This window comes from Homarus americanus, unplaced genomic scaffold (genome assembly GCF_018991925.1).
Source record: "Homarus americanus isolate GMGI-L3 unplaced genomic scaffold, GMGI_Hamer_2.0 scaffold8226, whole genome shotgun sequence".
NCBI lineage: Eukaryota > Metazoa > Arthropoda > Malacostraca > Decapoda > Nephropidae > Homarus > Homarus americanus.
The window spans coordinates 857,203-879,684 of record NW_024717620.1 but is presented as its reverse complement, the minus strand read 5'-3'; the positions used below and the strand labels follow the sequence as shown (position 1 = coordinate 879,684).

The 22,482-nt window shown below is 38.9% G+C and overlaps 1 protein-coding gene across 1 annotated transcript in view; it reads left to right on the top strand.

Annotated features, from left to right (window-relative positions):
- The window catches only part of LOC121858936 (ubiquitin-protein ligase E3B-like), a gene marked incomplete in the record, with an annotated part of 72,377 nt that overhangs the window by 32,537 nt on the left and 17,358 nt on the right, over window positions 1-22,482 (top strand). Inside the window, 6 exon segments of the mRNA XM_042355590.1 lie at window positions 2,012-2,157; window positions 11,973-12,109; window positions 16,843-17,006; window positions 17,781-17,918; window positions 18,187-18,441; window positions 19,446-19,610. Of these exon segments, the coding sequence (XP_042211524.1) occupies window positions 2,012-2,157; window positions 11,973-12,109; window positions 16,843-17,006; window positions 17,781-17,918; window positions 18,187-18,441; window positions 19,446-19,610 (1,005 nt within the window).

Sequence of the window (22,482 nt, the reverse complement as noted above, 5' to 3'; positions counted from 1 at the left end):
AAGAGTTCCAGTGAAAGAGTGTTCAAGGTAAATGATAGGGTGAGAGTTAAGAACATGGCTAAAGGTTATGGTACTGTATATGCAAAGTGGATAACTGGTGTCATTGACAAGGTATGTGGATCTAGGACATATTTAGTGAAATGTGGTAACTCCTTGAGATCTGTTCATGTGGATCACATCATTCAGGCACATGACGAGATGAATGTAGCACCAGGACATGATGATAAACTTGACACAGTTGCAGATGATCATCATGATGATGAGGTCAAAGATGTTTCCCAGCATCCACTCACTGTGTCAACTGACTGTAGTGATGATATGTCTGTCACTGATAATGCACAGAGTGCATGTGAAACCCCTGTAAAGCTTGATGGAGGGAATAGTCCGAGAAGATCGAGCAGAGTTAGGTGACCTGTAATTAAATTAGACCTCTGATTATCTGAATTGTGAACAGGCCTTTCAAAACTGTTTAGTAAGGAAGTTATATTTGTTGTGTTCTATTCCCTTCTTCCCTGCCATATGTAATTCTGTAAGTTTTGTTTATTTAGGATTTGTAGCAGCCATGCTCTCTTTTGAAAGGGAGAAATAGTGTTATATATAAGTATGTTTATATGCTGCCTTTATTGATTATATACACATTATATATTATGTTACTTCTTGCCAAAGTTAGGATGTGTTTAGGCCTGTGTAATCACGAATGTGTTAGGCTGGTAGTACACAACAACAGAGAATAAACGCCATGAGTAAGACTCAGCATGTGGCTTCTCATTCTCCCATTAAATCATGTAAGATACTACAACGTCAACCCCATCCCCCCCCCCTCCTCCCAGCCAGGATGAAGGCTGTTTAGGCTAAAAGCTTTTATCTTATAAAATGTAGTTGAGTAGACTTAGCAGAATATAAATTTCATTGCTGGAATCTTTGTAAGATAGTCTGCAATGCAATGCAGACAAGAATAAGTAGATAGAACAGACACCAGGCATGAAGGATGAGGCACTATGGAGAGATAATCTGTCAACAAGGAAGAGACCTTTACCTTTGACCTGTGTGACCACCACCCATAACCCCACTTGGACTCAGCCAACCTTAGTTAACTCTCAAATGACCCACTGCCACATAGCTAATCCATCAAACAGACCGTGCTGAACTTGTCCCATAAACACACACAAGTTAAATCTTTATATTGTTGACTATTTATACTTATTTCACTATTACATTTTAGTAGTTACTTACTCTTAGGTGATGAAACAGTAATGAATTGTGTGTGTGAAGATTATCCTTTTAATAAATATTGCTTTAGTCACCATAAACTGGCTGCATCTATATGAAACATGGGCCACATTAAATAGAATTTTTCAATCACTCTGCAGGCCGCACAAAGATATGGTTTGAGCCACATGTGGCCCACGGGCTGCCCATGCCTGCCATACAGTACTAAACAACTCTTCGCATGTCTGTCCACCAGCCAATTAGTTGCCTTGCTGCAAACTGACCCTAGGCCTCATTAGTAAAGTTTGAGAGAACAGACCTAACCTGATACTATACAGGTACAGTAGTTCCTTACCTAGGAGACTCTTGTGTAGAGCCTTGGATCAATAGTTTATAACATGAAGATGAGGAGAGTGCAGTATGTTGTACTGTACTCACTGGGGGGGGGGGTAAGGTCTGGTCCCACCCCCTTCTGTAAAAATTGTGAAATAGTAATGATATACAATAACTGCATAATGGTATATTCTTCTGATGCTTGAGGGAATAATTTTAAAGTTGATGTTAAAATATATTTTATTTAGATAAAATAGAATGGTTATATGATTGAGTTAACAACTGGGCTGCCATCCCCTCAGTTGAGCCCTTATTATACTCCCAGTATGACATACACTTTTATATTGTATTCAGTCATTAACCTCAGTACTGTATCTAGTGTGTGGAACATGGTGGTCTTTTATCCTGTGAACAATTTGATGAGTCTTGTTTTAGGTGGTCAATTATTTAAGTTATCCATCTATTGCAGGTGCTGATGCAGAAAATGCCACACATAATCCCTCACACAGAGAGAGTTCTACTCTTCAGAAAACATGTCAATAATGAAAAGCTTGTTTTAGGGCTAACTGATGCTGCCTGTGCGACTCCTCATTCCACCCTCATCACAGTACACCGGTAAGATGATACGAACACACTTACTTGTCCATGAACCAATAAGCTACATGAAATGTGAGTTGAGTGAGTCTTAGTGGAGTTTGTATATGCACAGCTGTTCATCAGCTCCCAGAGGAAACAAAATAATGTTGGAAAGAAAGAAGACAGATTTAGGTGAGGAACAAGTTTCAAGTGTTGTTATACAATACTGTACACATCGCCACAAACAAAGAGTAAACAATATTGAAGTACAATAGACTCGCAACTTACGTGTATTTTTCTTATGCCTTTTCAACTATAAGCGGATTACCCCTGGGATTAGGTTATAATTTTCAATTTAAAGCTCAAAATTTTCAAATTTTTTAGGTCTAGTGCAAAATATATTATGTTTATATTTAAATTAATCACTATCTTACAAGAATCGCAACAATGTAAGTTATATTCTCCCAGGTCAGTTCAGTGACATTTTATAAGATAAAAACTTAGTCACTCTTAAGGACTGATAAATAAACACGCACTAGACCTTCGGTGCCAACTGTCAAACATATCACTTCACCTCCCTCCCGTAAGTTGCGAGTCTACTGTATCTCTTGGTTGCCATACAACCAGACATCATACCACGCCAAGTCCCTCATAACACCATCTGAGGGAACTACTACACCACGTGAGTTCCTCCTAACACCATCTGGGAGGGAGTTACTACACTACGAGTTTGCTGTTCAACACCTACATTAATCTGTATGTTCACTGTATGTTCCTTTACCTTTCTCTAATGAAGGCTTTTGTTAAACTACCAATGTATGTAATAAGTCATTTATGTCCAATATTTATTTTCAGCCTTCGGGCTGCAGAATTTTTTCAATAAACCGTTAATTATTATTATTATTATTATTATTATTATTATTGTAACTGATGACGATATAATCAATTATAGTACTATACTGTAGTATGTAGTGAGAGGATGAACATAGTGGTGTACCGTATGGTGGAGTGAACACACCACCTGTACTGTTCACACCTTCCTTATGAACACTAACACCACTTGATAATGTTATTTGTTGATCTAACATATTGATGGTCTTTAATGAGGTTGTTGATGATGATGTAAGATGTGGGTTAATGATCATAATAAGGTAATGGTCAAGCTATCTGCCTGTAGTGTGTTCACTACAAGCTTGCAACTAAGGCCTGGGATCTTTTCGTAGTAAGGCAGCTGACTGGCTGGCAGGCAGACATGGGGAAAGTTATGACAGTTCTTTAGTATTGAGTCAATGGTATTTATAATTTGATTAATAACTAATATATGTTTTAACTTACTTAAAAGTTTTGACCCTTGTTACGCCGTCTCTTAATTTACTTTAATATCCAGGTTCTAGGCGTAACCAAACAAAAAGAAAAGTGAAATAAATCAAAAGGTAATAAAAATAAATAAAGTAAACCTTTAAGAATTTAATTAAATTAAATATTACACAATAAAGAGCCTCGTAGGCTGCCACAACAAATTGATTCACTATCGAAACCTTTAAGACACAAATGATACTAAAACATCGGAACAGGATTACGTTAACACTGAATTACTTAAATGTAACTAAGCAAATACTGATGGACACAAACAGAGACATAAATAGGTACTCACATAGATATACCACATTGGTGGCGACAGGAACAACACAGAAATAAAATGAAGTATAAGTAACAGGTGACAAGTGTCACTCAAAAGAACGTGAACTGAATGACGAGAGGACTGGACTGCCCTCCGTCTACTGGTGACTACTATATATAGGGTCAGCTCCCGCCAATGCGACCAGCTGGTGAAACATGGGTCGTTTAACGATGCAGATGGTCGTTAGAGAAACAAAGAATGCTTGTTACAATATTAAATGAAGAAATATGATGGGCTTGAACAAATAATGACAGTTAAGACCTTAACAGCACAGGGTAAGGTGACTAGATTATATAATAGTAAATATAACACATCATTACAGGAATAATATGAAACAACATGGAAGCATGTTATATACAAAAAGAAGAGAAAAATACGACATGGTCGTAACACCCTGTACTTATATTTCTCGGTGTGTGTGTGTGTGTGTTTGTGTGTGCACACACACAAGGTGATGTAATGCATCTAGTGTGGCAGCAAGCACTGCTTGCTTCCTCTCACTTTCAGCTGCCGCTGCTGGCTAGCTCTTGTGGCGAACAGGGAAGCAACTTGCATAAGTCTTTCCCTGCCAGTACACAGCCTCTTCACCATCAAGACTCCTGTTGTGTCTCCTCGTGGCAACACACGGTAACTGGGTGCCTCTTGGGTTCAGAGGAACGGCGCATAGGCCCACTGATATATGGACACATCCTGGCACCTACCAGCCACTGCCTCGCTGCCTTGCAGATTAACCTTGGTAGATATAAGGCTACGGGAGTAAACCCTGAATGAACAATCTGCTGTGCAGCCCCGCATCAGGCAGACATGCTTACAGAGCTAGACCCTAACGGCAGTATAGGCGGAAGAGGTGACCATCATAGGAACCCAATGACTACACCGGCGGATGAAGGCAATGCATGATGGACACTGCTACTAAAGTGAAATCCAACAATCTGGGCTCCTGCCTCATCACATAAATCAACTCACATGCAGCCATCATCCAGCCCATTATACTTTTCATCATCATCAAAACCCCAATACTTCCAATAATCCTATGGCGACAGATGAGTGGCGACGGGGACAGCCAGAGATGACTGCCGGGAGTCTCTAGTCACAACCCTACACATGGGCGGTATAGATAAGGTGGTCATTTATGCACTGGGATCTAAGCAGCCCTTTCCAAGAGCCACACTGCTCAACCCACATGCGGAGGGGGCTAGAAAAGATGCCCTAAACTTAATCTGCCTAAAAAACCAACCTGACTGGGCAACCACACCCAGTAAGGTCATCCTAATGTGGTTGAAAACAGATAAAACAGATAAAAGAAAAAACAAACTACTGTATACAACTTCTTATGGTCGCTGCATGGAATGTCAGGACCCTTCTGGATAATGGCACAAATGCGTATCCTGAAAGAAGAACCTCCCTTGTGGCAAAAGAGCTGTCTAGGTATAACATCAACATAGCAGCCATTAGTGCGTCCCGGCTCCCAGACGAGGGTCAACTCACAGAACGGGGGTCTGGCTCTACCTTCTTCTGGAAGGGTAGGTCTGCTGCGGAGAAAAGCCACATTTATGGAGTTGACTTTGCCATTCACCAATGCATCCTACACGGGCTAACTGAAATGCCTATTGGGATCAACAAGCGCCTCATGATGCTCCAGGTCCCACTGAATCACTCACGTCATACCTTCTTCATCAATGCATACGCCTCAACACTGGATGCAGAAGATGACATCAAGGAGGCCTTTTATGTTGACCTCTATCCCCAGAGAAGATAAGGTTGTGCTTGTAGGTGACTTCAATGCCAGAGTTGGAAGAAATTCTGACATATGGCATGGAATCAAAGGAAAAAATGCAATAGGCAAGTGTAATCCCAATGGCCTACTCCTCCTCAGCAAGTGTGCTGCACACAACCTCACTATCACCAATACCTTGTTCAGGCAGGCCGACAAGTTCAGGGGTTCTTGGGACCCATGATCCAGACACTGGCATCTCATTAACTACATCATTGTCAGAGAAAGAGATTGCCAAGATGTCCTCATCACCCGAGTCATGCGTGGCTCGTTAAATCCAAACTCTCCCTTCATGTTGCCTCAAAACGGCGAAGGCCGCAAGCCTCCAAAAGAGGTTTTTAACGCCAAGCTTCTGGAGGATTCAGCAGTAGCACATGCTTTCAGAGAGCAGCTCAAACATGGGCTGATAAACAACCAGACAACAAACAACCCGAATCCCAGTGCCGAATGGGATATTTTTTACACTATCATGACAAAAACCTGCAGAGACCCAGAAATCAACGTGCTCGTCGATGATAAACATGCTGCTTTAACTGACTGGCAGACCAACCTTCAGTCTCAGACCAAAACTGATACCTTCCACAAGAAGAAAGTGGCAGCCCAGCATGAACTTCACAATCTAAAGAATGACTAGTTTAAAAATAAAGCATTTGAAATGCAAAAACTTGCAGATCAACACAAGATACGTGAACTTTTCAATTCCACTAAAACATTTTATGAGCCAATCACTCATGGCACAGCCCCCCATCGCTCATCCAACGGTAACTCCCAAATTAAAGACGAAGAAGGCATCTGTCAGTGCTGGAAAGAGCACTTCCTTTCGCTGCTCAACCGAAACACTGATGTAGATGTCCTGACTACCCAGAAGGTACCTCAGCACCCAGAGCTGCCCCCCCTCAGCTATCCTCCATCCCTGGATAAGGTAGCTAATGCCATCAAGCAAATGAAAAATAACAAAGCCTGATGGAATCCAAGTTGAGGTGTATAAAGCAGGAGGACCTCTGCTTACCAGCCGTCTCCACTCTCTCCTGTAGAATATATGGAACAAGGAAGAAATCCCCCAAACTCTTAAAGACGCCTCTATCATCAAAATTTATAAGAACAAGGGAGACCGGTCAGACTGTGGCAACTACCGTGGGATCTCGCTGCTCTCCTTAGCTGGCAAGATTATCGCCCAAGTCCTCTTAAACATACTTCTTCCTGAGGCGGAAAATTTCCTCCCAGAATCTCATTGTGGTTTTAGACCATCACGTGGCACCACTGACATGATCTTTGCTGCCCACCATATGCAGGAAAAGTGCAGAGAACAGCGTCGAGACCTATACATGGCCTTCATTGACCTTACCAAGGCCTTCGACTCGGTCAACAGGTATGCCCTCTGGTGGACTCTCAGCCATTTTGGCTGCCCATCAAAATTCATTGCCATTGTGAGGCAACTCCACAATGGTATGAACGGCAGTGTCTTGCACAATGGCACCCAGTCAGAGCTCTTCCCCATCCAAACGGGGGTAAAACAAAGATGTGTACTGGCACCAGCTCTCTTTCATTTTCTTGGCAGCCTTCCTTACTCATGCCAGTGCCAATTTAGCCTGGAGGGTGGACATCCAGTACCGGATGAAGGATCTTTTCAACATAAGACGACTCCAGGCAGGAACAAAAGTGTCGGTTGCTTCCATTACTGAACTTTAGTTTGCAGATCCCACCCTCGTCGCTAACACTGAACACGACCTACAGGAGTACTTGAACACCTACACAGATGTGTATGCATACTTCGGCCATGGGGTGAATGTAGGTAAGTCTCAGATTTCTTACAGCCTGCCCCTGGTTCAATCACACCTCCACACCCTCACTAATGTTACCCACTTCCAGTATCTCTACTCACACCTGTCCACCACCATGAACATCGATAATGAAGAGATTCAACATCGGATCAGATGTGCATCTCAAGCCTTTGGCAGACTCCATACCCGTGTCTTCAGCTGTAGGGAGCTGAAATTATCTACAAAGTTGCATGTATATTGAGCAGTGGTCCTCCCCACCCTGCTATATGGCAGTGAGACATGGGTCACATACAGGAGGCACCTCAGGCACTTGAAAACTTTCACCAACGTAGTCTACGTTCCATCCTCCAAGTTCGCTGGGAAGACAAGAGAACTAATGCCAGTATTCTCGCTGACACCAACTGTAGGAGCATTGAGGCTACTATTATCAATGAACACCTACGTTGGACTGGCCATGTTACCCACATGGACGACAGTAGACTGCCAAAACAGCTACTTTACAGTCACCTAACGATTAGTAAACGTAAAGCTGACGGGCAACTGAAAAGGTATAAGAATAGTCTTAAGACAAACTTGAAAAGTGCCAAATCGACCCACTCACCTGGGAGACGATCGATTACTCCACACCGTAACGCTTGGAGGAGCACCACACGAGAAGGTGTCAATACTTTCGATTTAGCCCGTGTCAATACTTTCGATTTAGCCCGATTGCAAACCGAGACAGACACTGCCGCCGCCCCTCCCGCACTAGATGTCACCCTCCACATGTGCAACATCTGTGAACGATCCTGCCGGTCCCATATCGACCTCTCTAGTCACCTCAGAGCTCACCAAAGAGGGTGACATCCTTAATAACTCATATGATTTTATCACAGCTGAATGGTCGTCATACTTGATTCCGAGTGACAGCAAAGTAGTGCGTGTGTGTGTGTGTGTGTGTGTGATAATAATAATTAATGATTTATTGTAAAAGTTCAGCAGGTAGTAGGCAGCTACCAAACAGGGAGGTACTACTACCTGGGAAGATATTGGAAGCATAATGTGTTGTTTAATGGTAGACCCTGCTGCCAATGGCATCACAAAAATTGTGACCAAGTCCCAAGTTGCTGATCTGACTTTCTGCCTCATTTACACACAATTGCAGGGTCTCAATTGTTTCTCTTACTATTGACAACACAACGTACATATATTGTTTCACTCTTAGTATATTTTTTATTTATTTATTTATTTAATGCTCTTTATTATTATTATTATTATTATTATTATAATTTATATTAAATTTTATTACGTACTTTTATTATTATTAATATTATTATTATTATTATTATTATTATTATTATTATTATTATTATTATTATTATTATTATTACAGTAGGGTCGGGATATATAGCGACTTAATATAAAGATTTTTTTATATTGCAGCTACCAAAATTATCGACATTTTCCTATACAGTTTTACCCCGCTTAACGCGCTTTCACTTAACGCGTTTTCGCATATACGTGGTGCCTTGCCAAAGCTGAACTTTCACTTAACGCGGGTTTTTTCCACATATACGCGGTGAGTGTCCGAGACGCTATTTTTAGATTTGCCCCACCCGCCACCCTGCCTGACTGCCTGTTTTAGCTCATAAAATTCATACAAATTACCCGGTCAGAATATAATTTACATTGCTGGAATTCTTATAATTTGGTGATCATTTTGAATATAAACATCATATATTTTGCTTTAAACTTACAATTTTTAGATAAAAATTTTTCTCTAGGTAACTATGGTATCTTTTGTCCAAAATATATGACATTTATATTCAAAATATTCCTGGTCTTACAAGGAATCCAGCAATGTCAATTATATTATCCTAACTTTAATCTGAGGTATTATTTAATACTAAATGTTAAAAACTCTGGAAGGGAGGATTGGTGGGGGGTGGGGGGGAGGGTTGGGACTGACCGCGCGGTTGGAAGAGGGGGGGAGGCAAGGTGGGGTACTTTGATTGACAGATAGTGTCGTGAAGATTATTATTTTTTTTATTAACTGAAGATATTTGTTTTAGCTCATAAAATTCATACAAATTACCCGGTCAGAATATAATTTACATTGCTGGAATTCTTATAATTTGGTGATCATTTTGAATATAAACATATATTTTGCTTTAAACTTACAATTTTTAGATAAAAATTTTTCTCTAGGTAACTATGTTATCTTTTGTCCAAAATATATGACATTTATATTCAAAATATTCCTGGTCTTACAAGGAATCCAGCAATGTCAATTATATTTTCCTAACTTTAGTTTGAGGTTATCCCACACATCTCCTTGGGACGGTTGGTGGGGGATGGGGGGGGGAGGGAGGGACCGACCGACCATCTGTTAGCCGGCTGTGTAGTGTGAGAGGGGGAGGGAGTTGAGTCCATTATTTGAATGGACATTAACTTGGCGACTGTATTTCTCTATTTCTCTTAAGTATTAATTGTGTGCATGTACCATCATAAAATTAAGATGTTATTTTTACTACAACATAGGTATGTGCCTTCAAAAAGTGGAGTTTGGGGGTCGGGCCGGTTTCTATTGGAATTAATCCCATATGTTCTGTTGTTCACTTAACGCGGATTTCACTTAACGCGGGACCCTCTGGGTTCAATTGACCGCGTTAAGTGGGGTACAACTGTACTGTATATAGCAATGATTTTTTTTTATTTTGCGAGGGAAATCGTGCAGGAAATATTTCAAATTTATCACTACAGTACTACCAAAATTATCAAAGTTTTCCAATATACAGCAGACTCGCAACCTGCGGGAGGGTTACGTTCCTGGGACCTCGTGTAAAGTCAGAAACACTCCTAAATCGCCCTTAAATCACTATACAGTATAATCTGCATTTACGCGGTCAATTGAACCCGTGGAGGTCTGCGTAAAACGAGAAACGCGTAAACGAAATAACAGAACATATGGGATTAATTTACCTTGCAGTAAAAATTACATCATAATTTTATGATGGTATTGACACACACATAATATCTAAATGCAAAACTACAAATCTAAAGGTGTTTAACACTTACGTTAGTAGAAGAGGTGGGTCGGCACACGTGGATGGCAGCTGGTTCCGAGGCAGAGGGCAGATTAGTGGCCCTCCGGTGAATCACTATCACACACAGAGTTTGCAGGGCCTCCCTGACAAACCCCTCAAAGTCCATATCCTCACTGTCACTATCACTGACTTGGGCTGGCTGTGGTGGGTTGCGGGCGAGACTAGCATTGATGTTGTCGTGATACATCTGGACATACGGCTCCATAATTTTCGACAGAAGGTTATTAGACACTTCATACCGATGCTTGACTGTGTCTTTGTCAAGGATGAGCTTGATTTTCTCCCCCAACTCGATGACTCCTTCACATAACCATGGCTTTTACCAGGTAGTTCAAGGTTTCTCGGGGTTTGGTGGGGGTCCAGCGGAAGCCATTGTGAGGGGAATAGCGGGCACAAGAGAGAACAGTATACTGTACGCGGAGAACTGAGAACAACGAGACAGGCCCCGCTAGGTCAGCGACTTCTTCCCTCTGGTGGCAGGGCACGTGATGTTACATGAGACCAATCACAGCTAGCGGCGGAGGGAGGTAAGGATGCTGGCCCAATCACAGTCCGATACGTCATATGATGTCAGCAATAACGTAAGAGCGACCTAATGCGCACCCTCCGGGCGCCGCTTCCTGCGTAAATAATGGAATGAACCGCGTAACTTAAAATTTTCATTCTGGCAAGGTGCCGAGTAAATGACCAAATGCGTAAACCAAATCCGCATAAATGCAGACAATGCTGTATATATACGTACATATATTCTAGAACTCATAAATCACTGCTGTAATGTGATACAGGGGATTAATTTTTATCTCTTGTGCAAAATATATGACGTTTATATTCAAATTATTCGCTGTTTTGCAAGGATTCCAGAAATGCTAATAATATTCTGCTAACTTTAGAGTGTGCCATTTTATGTCAAGTTTAGTCACCTTTTTTGGCCTCCAGAACCTAACCCTATTTTCCCCATTGATTACATGTAATTATAAATCGCGATTTAGTATATAACGAACATCCTTGGACCCCTATCTCGCGATATATCCCGACTCTACTGTACTTTATTATATTTTTGCCCATCAGGCCTCGATGTAGGTCATAAAATGACCTGTGCTCGGGTGGGCTAATGTCCGTAAAAAACAAAAAAACAAAAAAAAAAAGCCTGAAGGATAAAACTATAGCCTACATTAGACAAATTACTTATTACATACAAGACATGAGGTTGTTGGGTTGTTTAACAAAATCTTTCATTACTAAAAGGAGGAGGAACATGAATTGAACATACAAATTATTATAGTTTACAGTTGATGGCCAGGGCTGGTCTCTTGCCATACTGTGTGAGGTCACGTAGTGCAGTAACTCGTCCGTAGGTGTTGACATGAAAGACCTCAAGTGTGCGTGTGCGTGCAGGCGTGTATGCGTGCGTGCATGCTTGAGTGCATACTTGTTGAACATGGTGTTACTAATCAAAGATGTAGTACTGTTCCTGTGTGTTGTGGCAGCCAAAGATGACCACTGTTACTGACAAATGTGATTTTATTACACAGTTCTCGCCTTGTTGAGGATGGATATAGACAGCTGGCATCTCTCTCTCCTCGATCACTCAAGGGCATGATACGGGTCCGTTTCATCAATGAACAAGGCTTAGATGAAGCTGGCATTGACCAAGATGGAGTTTTCAAAGGTGATTTAATTCCTTATATTTCACTGTTTCAGTTACAAAAGTCATACACATATACAGTGACCCCTCCGTTAACGAACTCAATCCGTTCCAGAAGGTCGTTCGTTAACCGAAAAGTTCGTTAACCGAAACCATTGTTTCAATGGGTTTTTGGGTAATTGGTTCCAGCTCGCTGAAAATTTCCTAAATTCAACAAAAATGGTAGAAAAGTTCACTTACTTTGAGGTGTGTATGTAGAAGGCTCCTGGATGATGATGATGGGATTTAGAATGGGGGTGGAGGAGAAGGAAGAAGAGAAGGCATTGGGGTGGAAGAGAAGTCACCCCATGGCGCCATTTCACCCATAAAATTTTAGCTCTCTGGTGTAATTCAAGATTATTTTCTTTAAATCAACACTGCACTGCATTATATATTGTCAATATGTAAAATATATTTCAAAATGACCAATAATTTGCTTGGAAACACAGAAAAAAAGCGTTTAGTTGAAGAGAGTCTCAAGCAAGATGTTACCTCCAGTGAAAACAGAGAGAGACTAACGCCTGTTTGCTGTGTTAAGAGGCTGGATGCCGCGCATTAAACTAGTCACTTTACCTTCAATTATGTTCAATAATTGTTAAAATGACTAAAAAATTGAATATTAAACTTTTAAAATTATTGAATAGTATAAACTTCTTGATATTTACTAAAATAGTAAGGAATTTAAGCCCTAGAACCGATTAATGTATTGGCGGACTGATACTAAAGCTGGTTGCCCGGCCAGTGCAAGCAAAAACATGTTGAGGTCGGTTCGTAAGAAATTCGTTAACCGAATTTTTGTTCGTTAACCGAATTGAAGATCCTTATGGAAGGCAGTTCGTTAATCGAAATTACGTTAACCGAGGTGTTCGTTAAACGAGGGGTCACTGTACAGTACTGTATATGCTTGCTTTGTAATAGCTATTGTATATATATATATATACAGGTTGTACCTCTCTAGTCCGGCATTCTGTGGTCCGGAAACTCCCGTGGTCCGGTACGATTTTAGTTTGTCCAATAGGTAGATAGGCAGCTCTTTTTTTTTTAACTTATCTGAATTATTATTACAGGACTATTCAATTTTTGCCCCTCAGGCCCCAATGTGGGTCAGTGACCTATGCCCGGGTGGGCTAATCCCCTTAAAAAAAAAAAAAGTCACGGGAAATTAAGGTTTGTTTACATCCGGCAGTTCGGCTGCTCTCTCTCTCTCTCTCTGCTTGTCTATACAGAGTACAACATTTAACCCTTCAATATGTATGAGCAGTAAATAAATGTTGCTTTCATTTTCTTATGTAGAGTAATGACGATATGTTTTCACATGTGCACACTTACATACGAGCAGTCTCACTTTTTTTTTTTACCATTAATGGTTAGCTACTTATATTGTTCCATTTATTAACATTAAATAACATTACAGGTACTTCAAACAACCATATTCATTTTTTTACATTAATTTTACTACAGCTAAACTCAGGGTCTTATTTTCTTCAGTTTTATATGTAGAACCAATCAGTCACTGGTTTCGTAAGCTTTAACATAAACAATGCCGGCAGCCGTCTCGTCTCCTCTAATATTCCACGTATTATTAATAAATTGTATTGTTAATTTTGCACACACGTACATTAATTCAATAAAAACAAATTCAGAAACATTAATTAAAATATATATGAACAGTAAATAAGTGTTGCTTTCATATTCTTATGTAAAGTAATGATGATATGTTTTCACGTGTGCGCATGCGCACTTACATATGCGATCTCTCTTTTTTCTTTACCATTATCGTTAGCTACTTCTATTGTTCCATTTATTAACATTAAATAACATTACTTAAAACAACCATATTAATTTTACTACAGCTACAACCAAGGTCTTATTTTCTTCAGTTTTATATGTAGAACCAGTCAGTCACTGGTTTTGTAATCAACGAAAACAATGCTGTGTCATTTCCTCGTGTGTTTTAATATTCTACATATTATTAATGAATTGTATTGCTCATTTTGCACACATAAACATTAATTCAATAAAAAAGACATTCAGTAATAAACAATAATGAATCTTTTGTACATAAGAGAAATGACGCTGTTTACACGATTATGCACGTCGTCTGCACGTTGGCGGGCCGTTCAAACCCGTCGAAATTCAAGTTTCCGCCGTCAAAATTTGTATTTATTTATTTTTTTGTGTGTTCCAATAAAATACGTTAAGAATTAAAAACTCGCGAAATTTGAGAAGCTACTATACGACATTTAACCCTTCAATATGTCTTCAAAGAGACCATGATGCAGAGAAAGTGGTGCTAGTGCTTCCAGGCATAAGCACAAGTCACTATCTATCCAGGAAAAGGGTGAATTTCCATGGTCCGGCACCGTCAGGTCCCGAGGTTGCCGGACTAGAGAGGTACAACCTGTGTGTGTGTATATATATATATATATATATATATATATATATATATATATATATATATATATATATATATATATATATATATATATATATATATATATATATATATATATATATATATATATATATATATATATATATATATATATATATATATACATATATATATATATATATATATATATATATATATATATATATATATATATATATATATATACATTATTGGGACTAAATCAGGTCGTAAGTCCGATATAGATAATTCACATCTTCAGGGTGGAGTACAGACTAGAGAGTAATACAAATCCCAAGGTGTATATATACAGAGAGGTGAGACCAGGTCTCACTCCCTCTGCTGTTGCTTAGGAACTTCGTGTTTTCTACTTTCCTTGTGGTTCTCAGCATATATATATATATATATATATATATATATATATATATATATATATATATATATATATATATATATATATATATATATATATATATATATATATATATATATATATATATATATAAATAATGAAAAATTAATAAAGTGTTACTGTGCACTTACCTTTAATGTAGTCAGCTGAATGCACACAGGGCCTCAATAATTTTTAATTAAACATGGAGACTACATTAATTGGGTGAAGCAGAGGAGGAGACAGGGCTGGGTGGGTCATCAATTTTGCTTTCTTCAGACAGGCTAACATACTTGCTTGTTGAAGGTATTGGATCATCTTTAGGGAGTGAAGGGCGTAAGGAGACAGCAGTGGGGGACTTCTTAAAATATATGTCCAATTTAGACTGCACAGTTTGCCTTTTCTTTTCATTGTAAATCTCCCTGTAGCAAGCAAGTGCATCTTAGATCAGTCTGTCACCTTTTGCAAAATGCTCAACATTTTGATCCATTTCTTCAAACATTTGCATCCCCTTATTAATACTGTAGTAGCAAATGCCTCTGCCATTTGTTTCACTGAAACCTTTTGGGGGGTGCAGGTTCTTTTTCTACATTTTGTCTCTCTTCTTCCTCTGCAATTTTCTGTGCATCCAGTTCAATAAGATCCTCGTTACTTAGCTCTTCTGCTAAACTTTCCACCAACTGTTCAACATCTTCATTATCAATTTCTAACTCCAGCTGTTTACCCAACTCCACTATCTTGTTACTAATTTCAGAAATTACTTTATCTTCATTAAATCCTTTGAAACTGTTCACATATTTTTTCAGGACCTTCCATATTCCATTCATGCACTGACCTGTAACCTCATCGCATGCTGCAGCTATGTTCTTTATACATTGAAAAATGTTGTAGTCCTTCCAAAACTCTCTGAGCGTTTTCTCAACTTTAGTAGCAGCAATAGCCTGAGCGAAGGTCGTACATAAATAATACGCTTTAAAAGCAGCAATAGCACCTTGAACTATGGGTGGGATGATAGAGGTAGTGTTAGGTGGAATGTAGACTACCTTAAACATCAGGGTGCAGGGGGTGGGGGGTGCTGTAAACTTCCCCCAGATAATTTTTTTGAAATCTGATCAATATCATAGGCATTTTGAAACCATGTGCACTTGATATTAGGAATTATTCTGAAGTCAATAGTAATATCTTTTACTGTACTGTACAAAAATGCCTGAGAAAAATGTTGCATTAATGAAAAATTATTGAAATTTTCTGATGAAAAAGGGGGGTCCAGACCTCCAGGACCCCCATGGATCTGCCCCTGGTATCTCATTTTCTTTTTCTATGCACTTCAAGTATTTCTCTTGAAGTTTTTGCTAACCATAATACTTCTTCATTTGTTTTCCTCTCACTGTAAATTATTCTTAGCATTTGCCTGTAACACCACATTCCAAAGGCCACCATCCTCTTTCTGGTGTGTGTTGAAGTCTCTACGCTTCTGACCCATACATCAGTCCTTGTCATATATAACCTTTCAGCAGCCTTTTTCTCTAATTGAAGTTAATGTCCCTTTTCATTAGGTCTTTTAGATTATTAAATACTGATTTTGCCTGACCATGAAATTGATAGCTTACTAGTTGACCCTTGCTGTTCTCGGGGGTTAAGTTCCACAGACCCCACAAATTGTCAAACTGGGAATAGTATTGAGGTACTTGGGTCACCCATAAACACAAACATTTATGGTATTTCAGTATGCTCTTCTTTAAATACACATACAATGGTGAAAAACATTACTAAACCAATGAAATATACTCTCTATTCACTTACAACAATATACAATACTCTCTATGGGTGCACGGTACTGAACCACAGAAAACTCAGCATATACCCCGAGGTTCCTGTGTTCAGTTTTGTAAGGAGATATATCTGTATCCTCAGAGTTCCTGGAGGAGACGCTTAAGAGAGTATTTGACCCGTCCTTAAACCTGTTCCGCCTTACCAGCGAAGAGCGACTCTACCCATCTCCTACGTCCTCCATGACAGAAAATCACCTCCTGTTATTTGAGTTTACTGGACGTATGTTGGGTAAAGCTGTGTACGAGGTGAGCTTATGTTGGGTGAAGCTGTGTATGAGGTGAGCTTATGTTGGGTAAAGCTGTATACGAGGTGAGCTTATGTTGGGTGAAGCTGTGTACGAGGTGAGCTTATGTTGGGTGAAGCTGTGTACGAGGTGAGCTTATGTTGGGTAAACTTTGTACGAGGTGAGCTTATGTTGGGTAAAGCTGTGTACGAGGTGAGCTTATGTTAGGTAAAGCTGTATACGAGGTGAGCTTATGTTGGGTAAAGCTGTGTACGAGGTGAGCTTATGTTGGGTAAAGCTGTGTACGAGGTGAGCTTATGTTGGGTAAAGCTGTGTACGAGGTGAGCTTATGTTGGGTAAAGCTGTGTACGAGGTGAGCTTATGTTGGGTAAAGCTGTGTACGAGGTGAGCTTATGTTGGGTAAAGCTGTGTACGAGGTGATCTTATGTTGGGTGAAGCTGTGTACGAGGTGAGCTTATGTTGGGTGAAGCTGTGTACGAGGTGAGCTTATGTTGACTCAGCTCTATTCAGATGGTAAGAGATAGTTAGAATATTATCGTGCATGCTCCTCCTGTGTAAAGGCTGAGAATGGTCACTCTTCTTGTTGGTGTAAATAATATGTTTTCTCTCTTTAGTTAAGTTGACAGGTAATGTTGCTTCACATCTCTCCAATCATACTTTCTTTGTCAGTCAATGAATTGGTTTAAATGAATAGTGTCATGCAATGTTGAAATGTGACAAAGATGATTGTGACAACAGTGGCTTCTGACAATGTGTTTACCAAGTTATCTCACAGGGTATTGTGGTGGACTGCCCCTTTGCCTCCTTCTTTCTGAGCCAAGTGCTGGGTGAGCAGCAGTCTGCTCTCTACTCCTCCATTGATGAGCTGCCGTCACTTGACCCAGAGCTGTACAAGTCAATGACATATATTAAGGTACTGTAGACATGAAACTTAAAGGACTGTGTACAATACAATACTGTACTACTCTTAGACTTGAAACAAGAAAATATTAAATTTTATATAAATATTAATGGCTCTTCAGTTTTGTTGTTCCTTAATTACTTAATGTAGAGGTAAATTTGAGCTCTTGAGTTTGTTTAAGATGAAATATGTTCACTGTCTGATGATTTTTTATGTTTTTCTTATTACTGTACTTGTAAGTAACCTTACTTGTGTAACTTGCTTTATATGCTATTCTCAGCACTACGACGGGGATGTAATTGAGCTAGATCTGACCTTTTCCTACGATGAGGACTATTTGGGCCAGATTATCACGCACGAATTGCGGCCTGGGGGTAAGGTGGTACCTGTGACCAATGACAACAAGATTGTCTACATCCACCTGATGGCACACTTCAAGATGCACACACAGATCAAGGACCAGACGAAGGCCTTCATCCGAGGCTTCCGTTCCATCATCAATCCCGAATGGCTTTCACTCTTTTCCATCCCAGAGGTATTAGTGGTAGTTTGTGAATTCAGTGGCTGATGACAGTGTGAAAAGACTAGAGTTCAGTAAAGTCTTCAGAGATGTTAGTTGCTTTAATAAAAAGTGCACACAAATCAGAATAATAAACCTGTAATCACTAGTTACTGTCTCTGTGCACGAGCAGTTATTCTGAATGCTCCTCCCATACCTGACAGCTGTGTTGACTAGTTGTTCAAGTAATGCCTTTTATTTTGTTAAATAAGTTTGTTTTGTCCATTATTTGATTATGGCCATAACTCTACTAAGTGTATAAACATTCATACGGTCAAGTGTCGGGTACTAACCTTAAGTAGCTTGATATAAGGCTGTGAAAAATTGATATACACCAACCCTTTTCAAAATAAGTTTCATATATTCTTAAGCTTTCTCATTTCTTTTTAGCTAATGAAGGTTGGTAATTTTTTATCCCTTGGTTACTGACCATCACAGGTCATGCTGAATGTAGTTGTTTATTTATTGGGGCTTTAAATTCCAAAGTGTTAACTTGTGTTAAGTATCCATGATAACACCACATGTGTTGGGTAAGACAGTTGTTTGTTGCTTCACATCAAAATTCACTTTGTTTGTCCAGTCCTGGACCTGCTTTACCTGCTTTTGGATTACCTGAGCTTCAGACTTACTCCTTCCCATCATAGGGCAACCAACCTCCACACACACACATCCTAGGTTGACTGCGCAATTACATTATCATTAACAGATCAACCCTGACAGACAGTGTAGGTGACCGGCCAGTTATAGAGCTCAAGAACTGCCTAGTAAGTTATCCCTGACTCAGGGTTCCACCAGAAAAAGAGATTTCAGAATCAATACTCAATTTATGATTTCATCTGAATAATTAGTATACCAGGTGGTTCTTTTTGAAAAGTGTAAAGTGATTAAGCTTTAGGAAGATAAAAAGGCTTTGTATATTATTTTTTTTTAATATATTCATTTTGATTATAGGTGTGGTAATGCATTGTTCCATGCTGTAGTTCCAGAGGTTGATCTCTGGTGACAATGTGGCGGTGGACCTCAAAGATCTGCGCGAGAACACACTGTACTACGGAGGCTTCCATGACAAGCACCGTGTCGTCTGCTGGTTGTGGGACATTCTTGAGCGAGACTTTAAAGAGGAGGAACGAGCACTTTTTCTGAAGGTAATACCCAGTGTATGGTGAAGTTATCTTAGTGTATGGTGAAGTTATCTTAGTGTATAGTGAAGTTATCTTTATGTATAGTGAAGTTATCTTAGTGTATGGTGAAGTTATCTTAGTGTATGGTGAAGTTATCTTAGTGTATGGTGAAGTTATCTTAGTGTATAGTGAAGTTATCTTAGTGTATAGTGAAGTTATCTTAGTGTATGGTGAAGTTATCCTAGTGTATGGTGAAGTTATCCTAGTGTATGGTGAAGTTATCTTAGTGTATGGTGAAGTTATCTTAGTGTATGGTGAAGTTATCTTAATGTATAGTGAAGTTATCTTAGTGTATGGTGAAGTTATCTTAGTGTATGGTGAAGTTATCTTAGTGTATGGTGAAGTTATCTTAGTGTATAGTGAAGTTATCTTAGTGTATAGTGAAGTTATCTTAGTGTATAGTGAAGTTATCTTAGTGTATGGTGAAGTTATCCTAGTGTATGGTGAAGTTATCCTTATGGTGTTATGTGTGAAGTTATCTTAGTGTATGGTGAAGTTATCTTAGTGTATGGTGAAGTTATCTTAGTGTATGGTGAAGTTATCTTAGTGTATGGTGAAGTTATCTTAGTGTATGGTGAAGTTATCCTAGTGTATGGTGAAGTTATCCTAGTTTATGGTGAAGTTATCCTAGTGTATGGTGAAGTTATCTCAGTGTATGGTGAAGTTATCTCAGTGTATGGTGAAGTTATCTCAGTGTATGGTGAAGTTATCTTAGTGTATGGTGAAGTTATCTTAGTCTATGGTGAAGTTATCTTAGTCTATGGTGAAGTTATCTTAGTGTATGGTGAAGTTATATTAGTGTATGGTGAAGTTATCTTAGTGTATGGTGAAGTTATCTTAGTGTATGGTGAAGTTATCTTAGTGTATGGTGAAGTTATCTTTGTGTATGGTGAAGTTATCTTAGTGTATGGTAAAGTTATCTTAGTGCATGGTGAAGTTATCTTAGTGTATGGTGAAGTTATCTTATTGTATAGTGAAGTTATCTTAGTGTATAGTGAAGTTATCTTAGTGTATAGTGATGTTATCCTAGTGTATAGTGATATAGTGTATGGTGATGTTATCATAGTGGATGGTGATGTTATCTTATTGTATGGTGAATTTATCTTACTGGATAGTGAAGTTATCTTAGTGTATGGTGATGTTATCATAGTGTATGGTGAAGTTATCTTAGTGTATGATGAAGTTATTTTAGTGTATAGTGAAGTTATCTTAGTGTATAGTGATGTTATCTTAGTGTATGGTGAAGTTATCATAGTGTATAGTGATGTTATTATACTGTATGGTGAAGTTATCTTAGTGTATGGTGATGTTATCATAGTGTATAGTGATGTTATTATACTGTATGGTGAAGTTATTTTAGTGTATAGTGAAGTTATCTTAGTGTATAGTGATGTTATCCTAGTGTATAGTGATATCATAGTGTATGGTGATGTTATCATAGTGGATGGTGATGTTTTCTTAGTGTATGGTGAATTTATCTTACTGGATAGTGAAGTTATCTTAGTGTATGGTGATGTTATCATAGTGTATGGTGAAGTTATCTTAGTGTATGGTGATGTTATCATAGTGTATGGTGAAGTTATTATAGTGTATGTTAAAGTTATCATAGTGTATGAAGTTATCATAGTGGGTGGTGATGTTATCATAGTGTATGGTGAAGTTATCATAGTGGGTGGTGATGTTATCATAGTGTATGGTGATGTTATAGTGGGTGGTGATGTTATCATAGTGAATGGTGATGTTATCATAATATATGGTGATGTTATCATAGTGTATGGTGATGTTATCATTATGTATGGTGATACTATCATAGTGTATGGTGGTGTTATAATGTATGGTGATGTTATCATAGTGAATGATGTGATCATAGTGGGTGGTGATGTTATCATAGTGAATGGTGATGTGATCATAGTGTATGGTGATGTTATCATTGTGTATGGTGATACTATCATAGTGTATGGTGGTGTTATAATGTATGGTGATGTTATCATAGTGAATGGTGATGTGATCATAGTGGGTGGTGATGTTATCATAACATATGGTGATGTTATCATAGTGTATGGTGATGTTATCATAGTGTATGGTGATGTTATCATAGTGGGTGGTGATGTTATCATAGTGAATGGTGATGTTATCATAGTGGGTGGTGATGTTATCATAGTGGGTGGTGATGTTATCATAGTGAATGGTGATGTGATCATAGTGGGTGGTGATGTTATCATAATATATGGTGATGTTATCATAGTGTATGGTGATGTTATCATTGTGTATGGTGATACTATCATAGTGTATGGTGGTGTTATAATGTATGGTGATGTTATCATAGTGAATGGTGATGTTATCATAGTGGGTGGTGATGTTATCATAGTGAATGGTGATGTTATCATAGTGGGTGGTAATGTTATCATAGTGGGTGGTGATGTTATCATAGTGAATGGTGATGTTATCATTGTGGGTGGTGATGTTATCATAGTGTATGGTGATGTTATCATAGTGAATGGTGATGTTGTCATAGTGGGTGGTGATGTTGTCATAGTGGGTGGTGATGTTATCATAGTGTATGGTGATGTTGTCATAGTGGGTGGTGATGTTATCATAGTGTATGGTGATGTTGTCATAGTGGGTGGTGATGTTACCATAGTGTATGGTGATGTTATCATAGTGGGTGGTGATGTTGTCATAGTGGGTGGTGATGTTATCATAGTGTATGGTGATGTTATCATAGTGGTGATGTTGTCATAGTGGGTGGTGATGTTATCATGTATGGTGATGTGGGTGGTGATGTTATCATGTTGTCATAGTGGGTGGTGATGTTACCATAGTGTATGGTGATGTT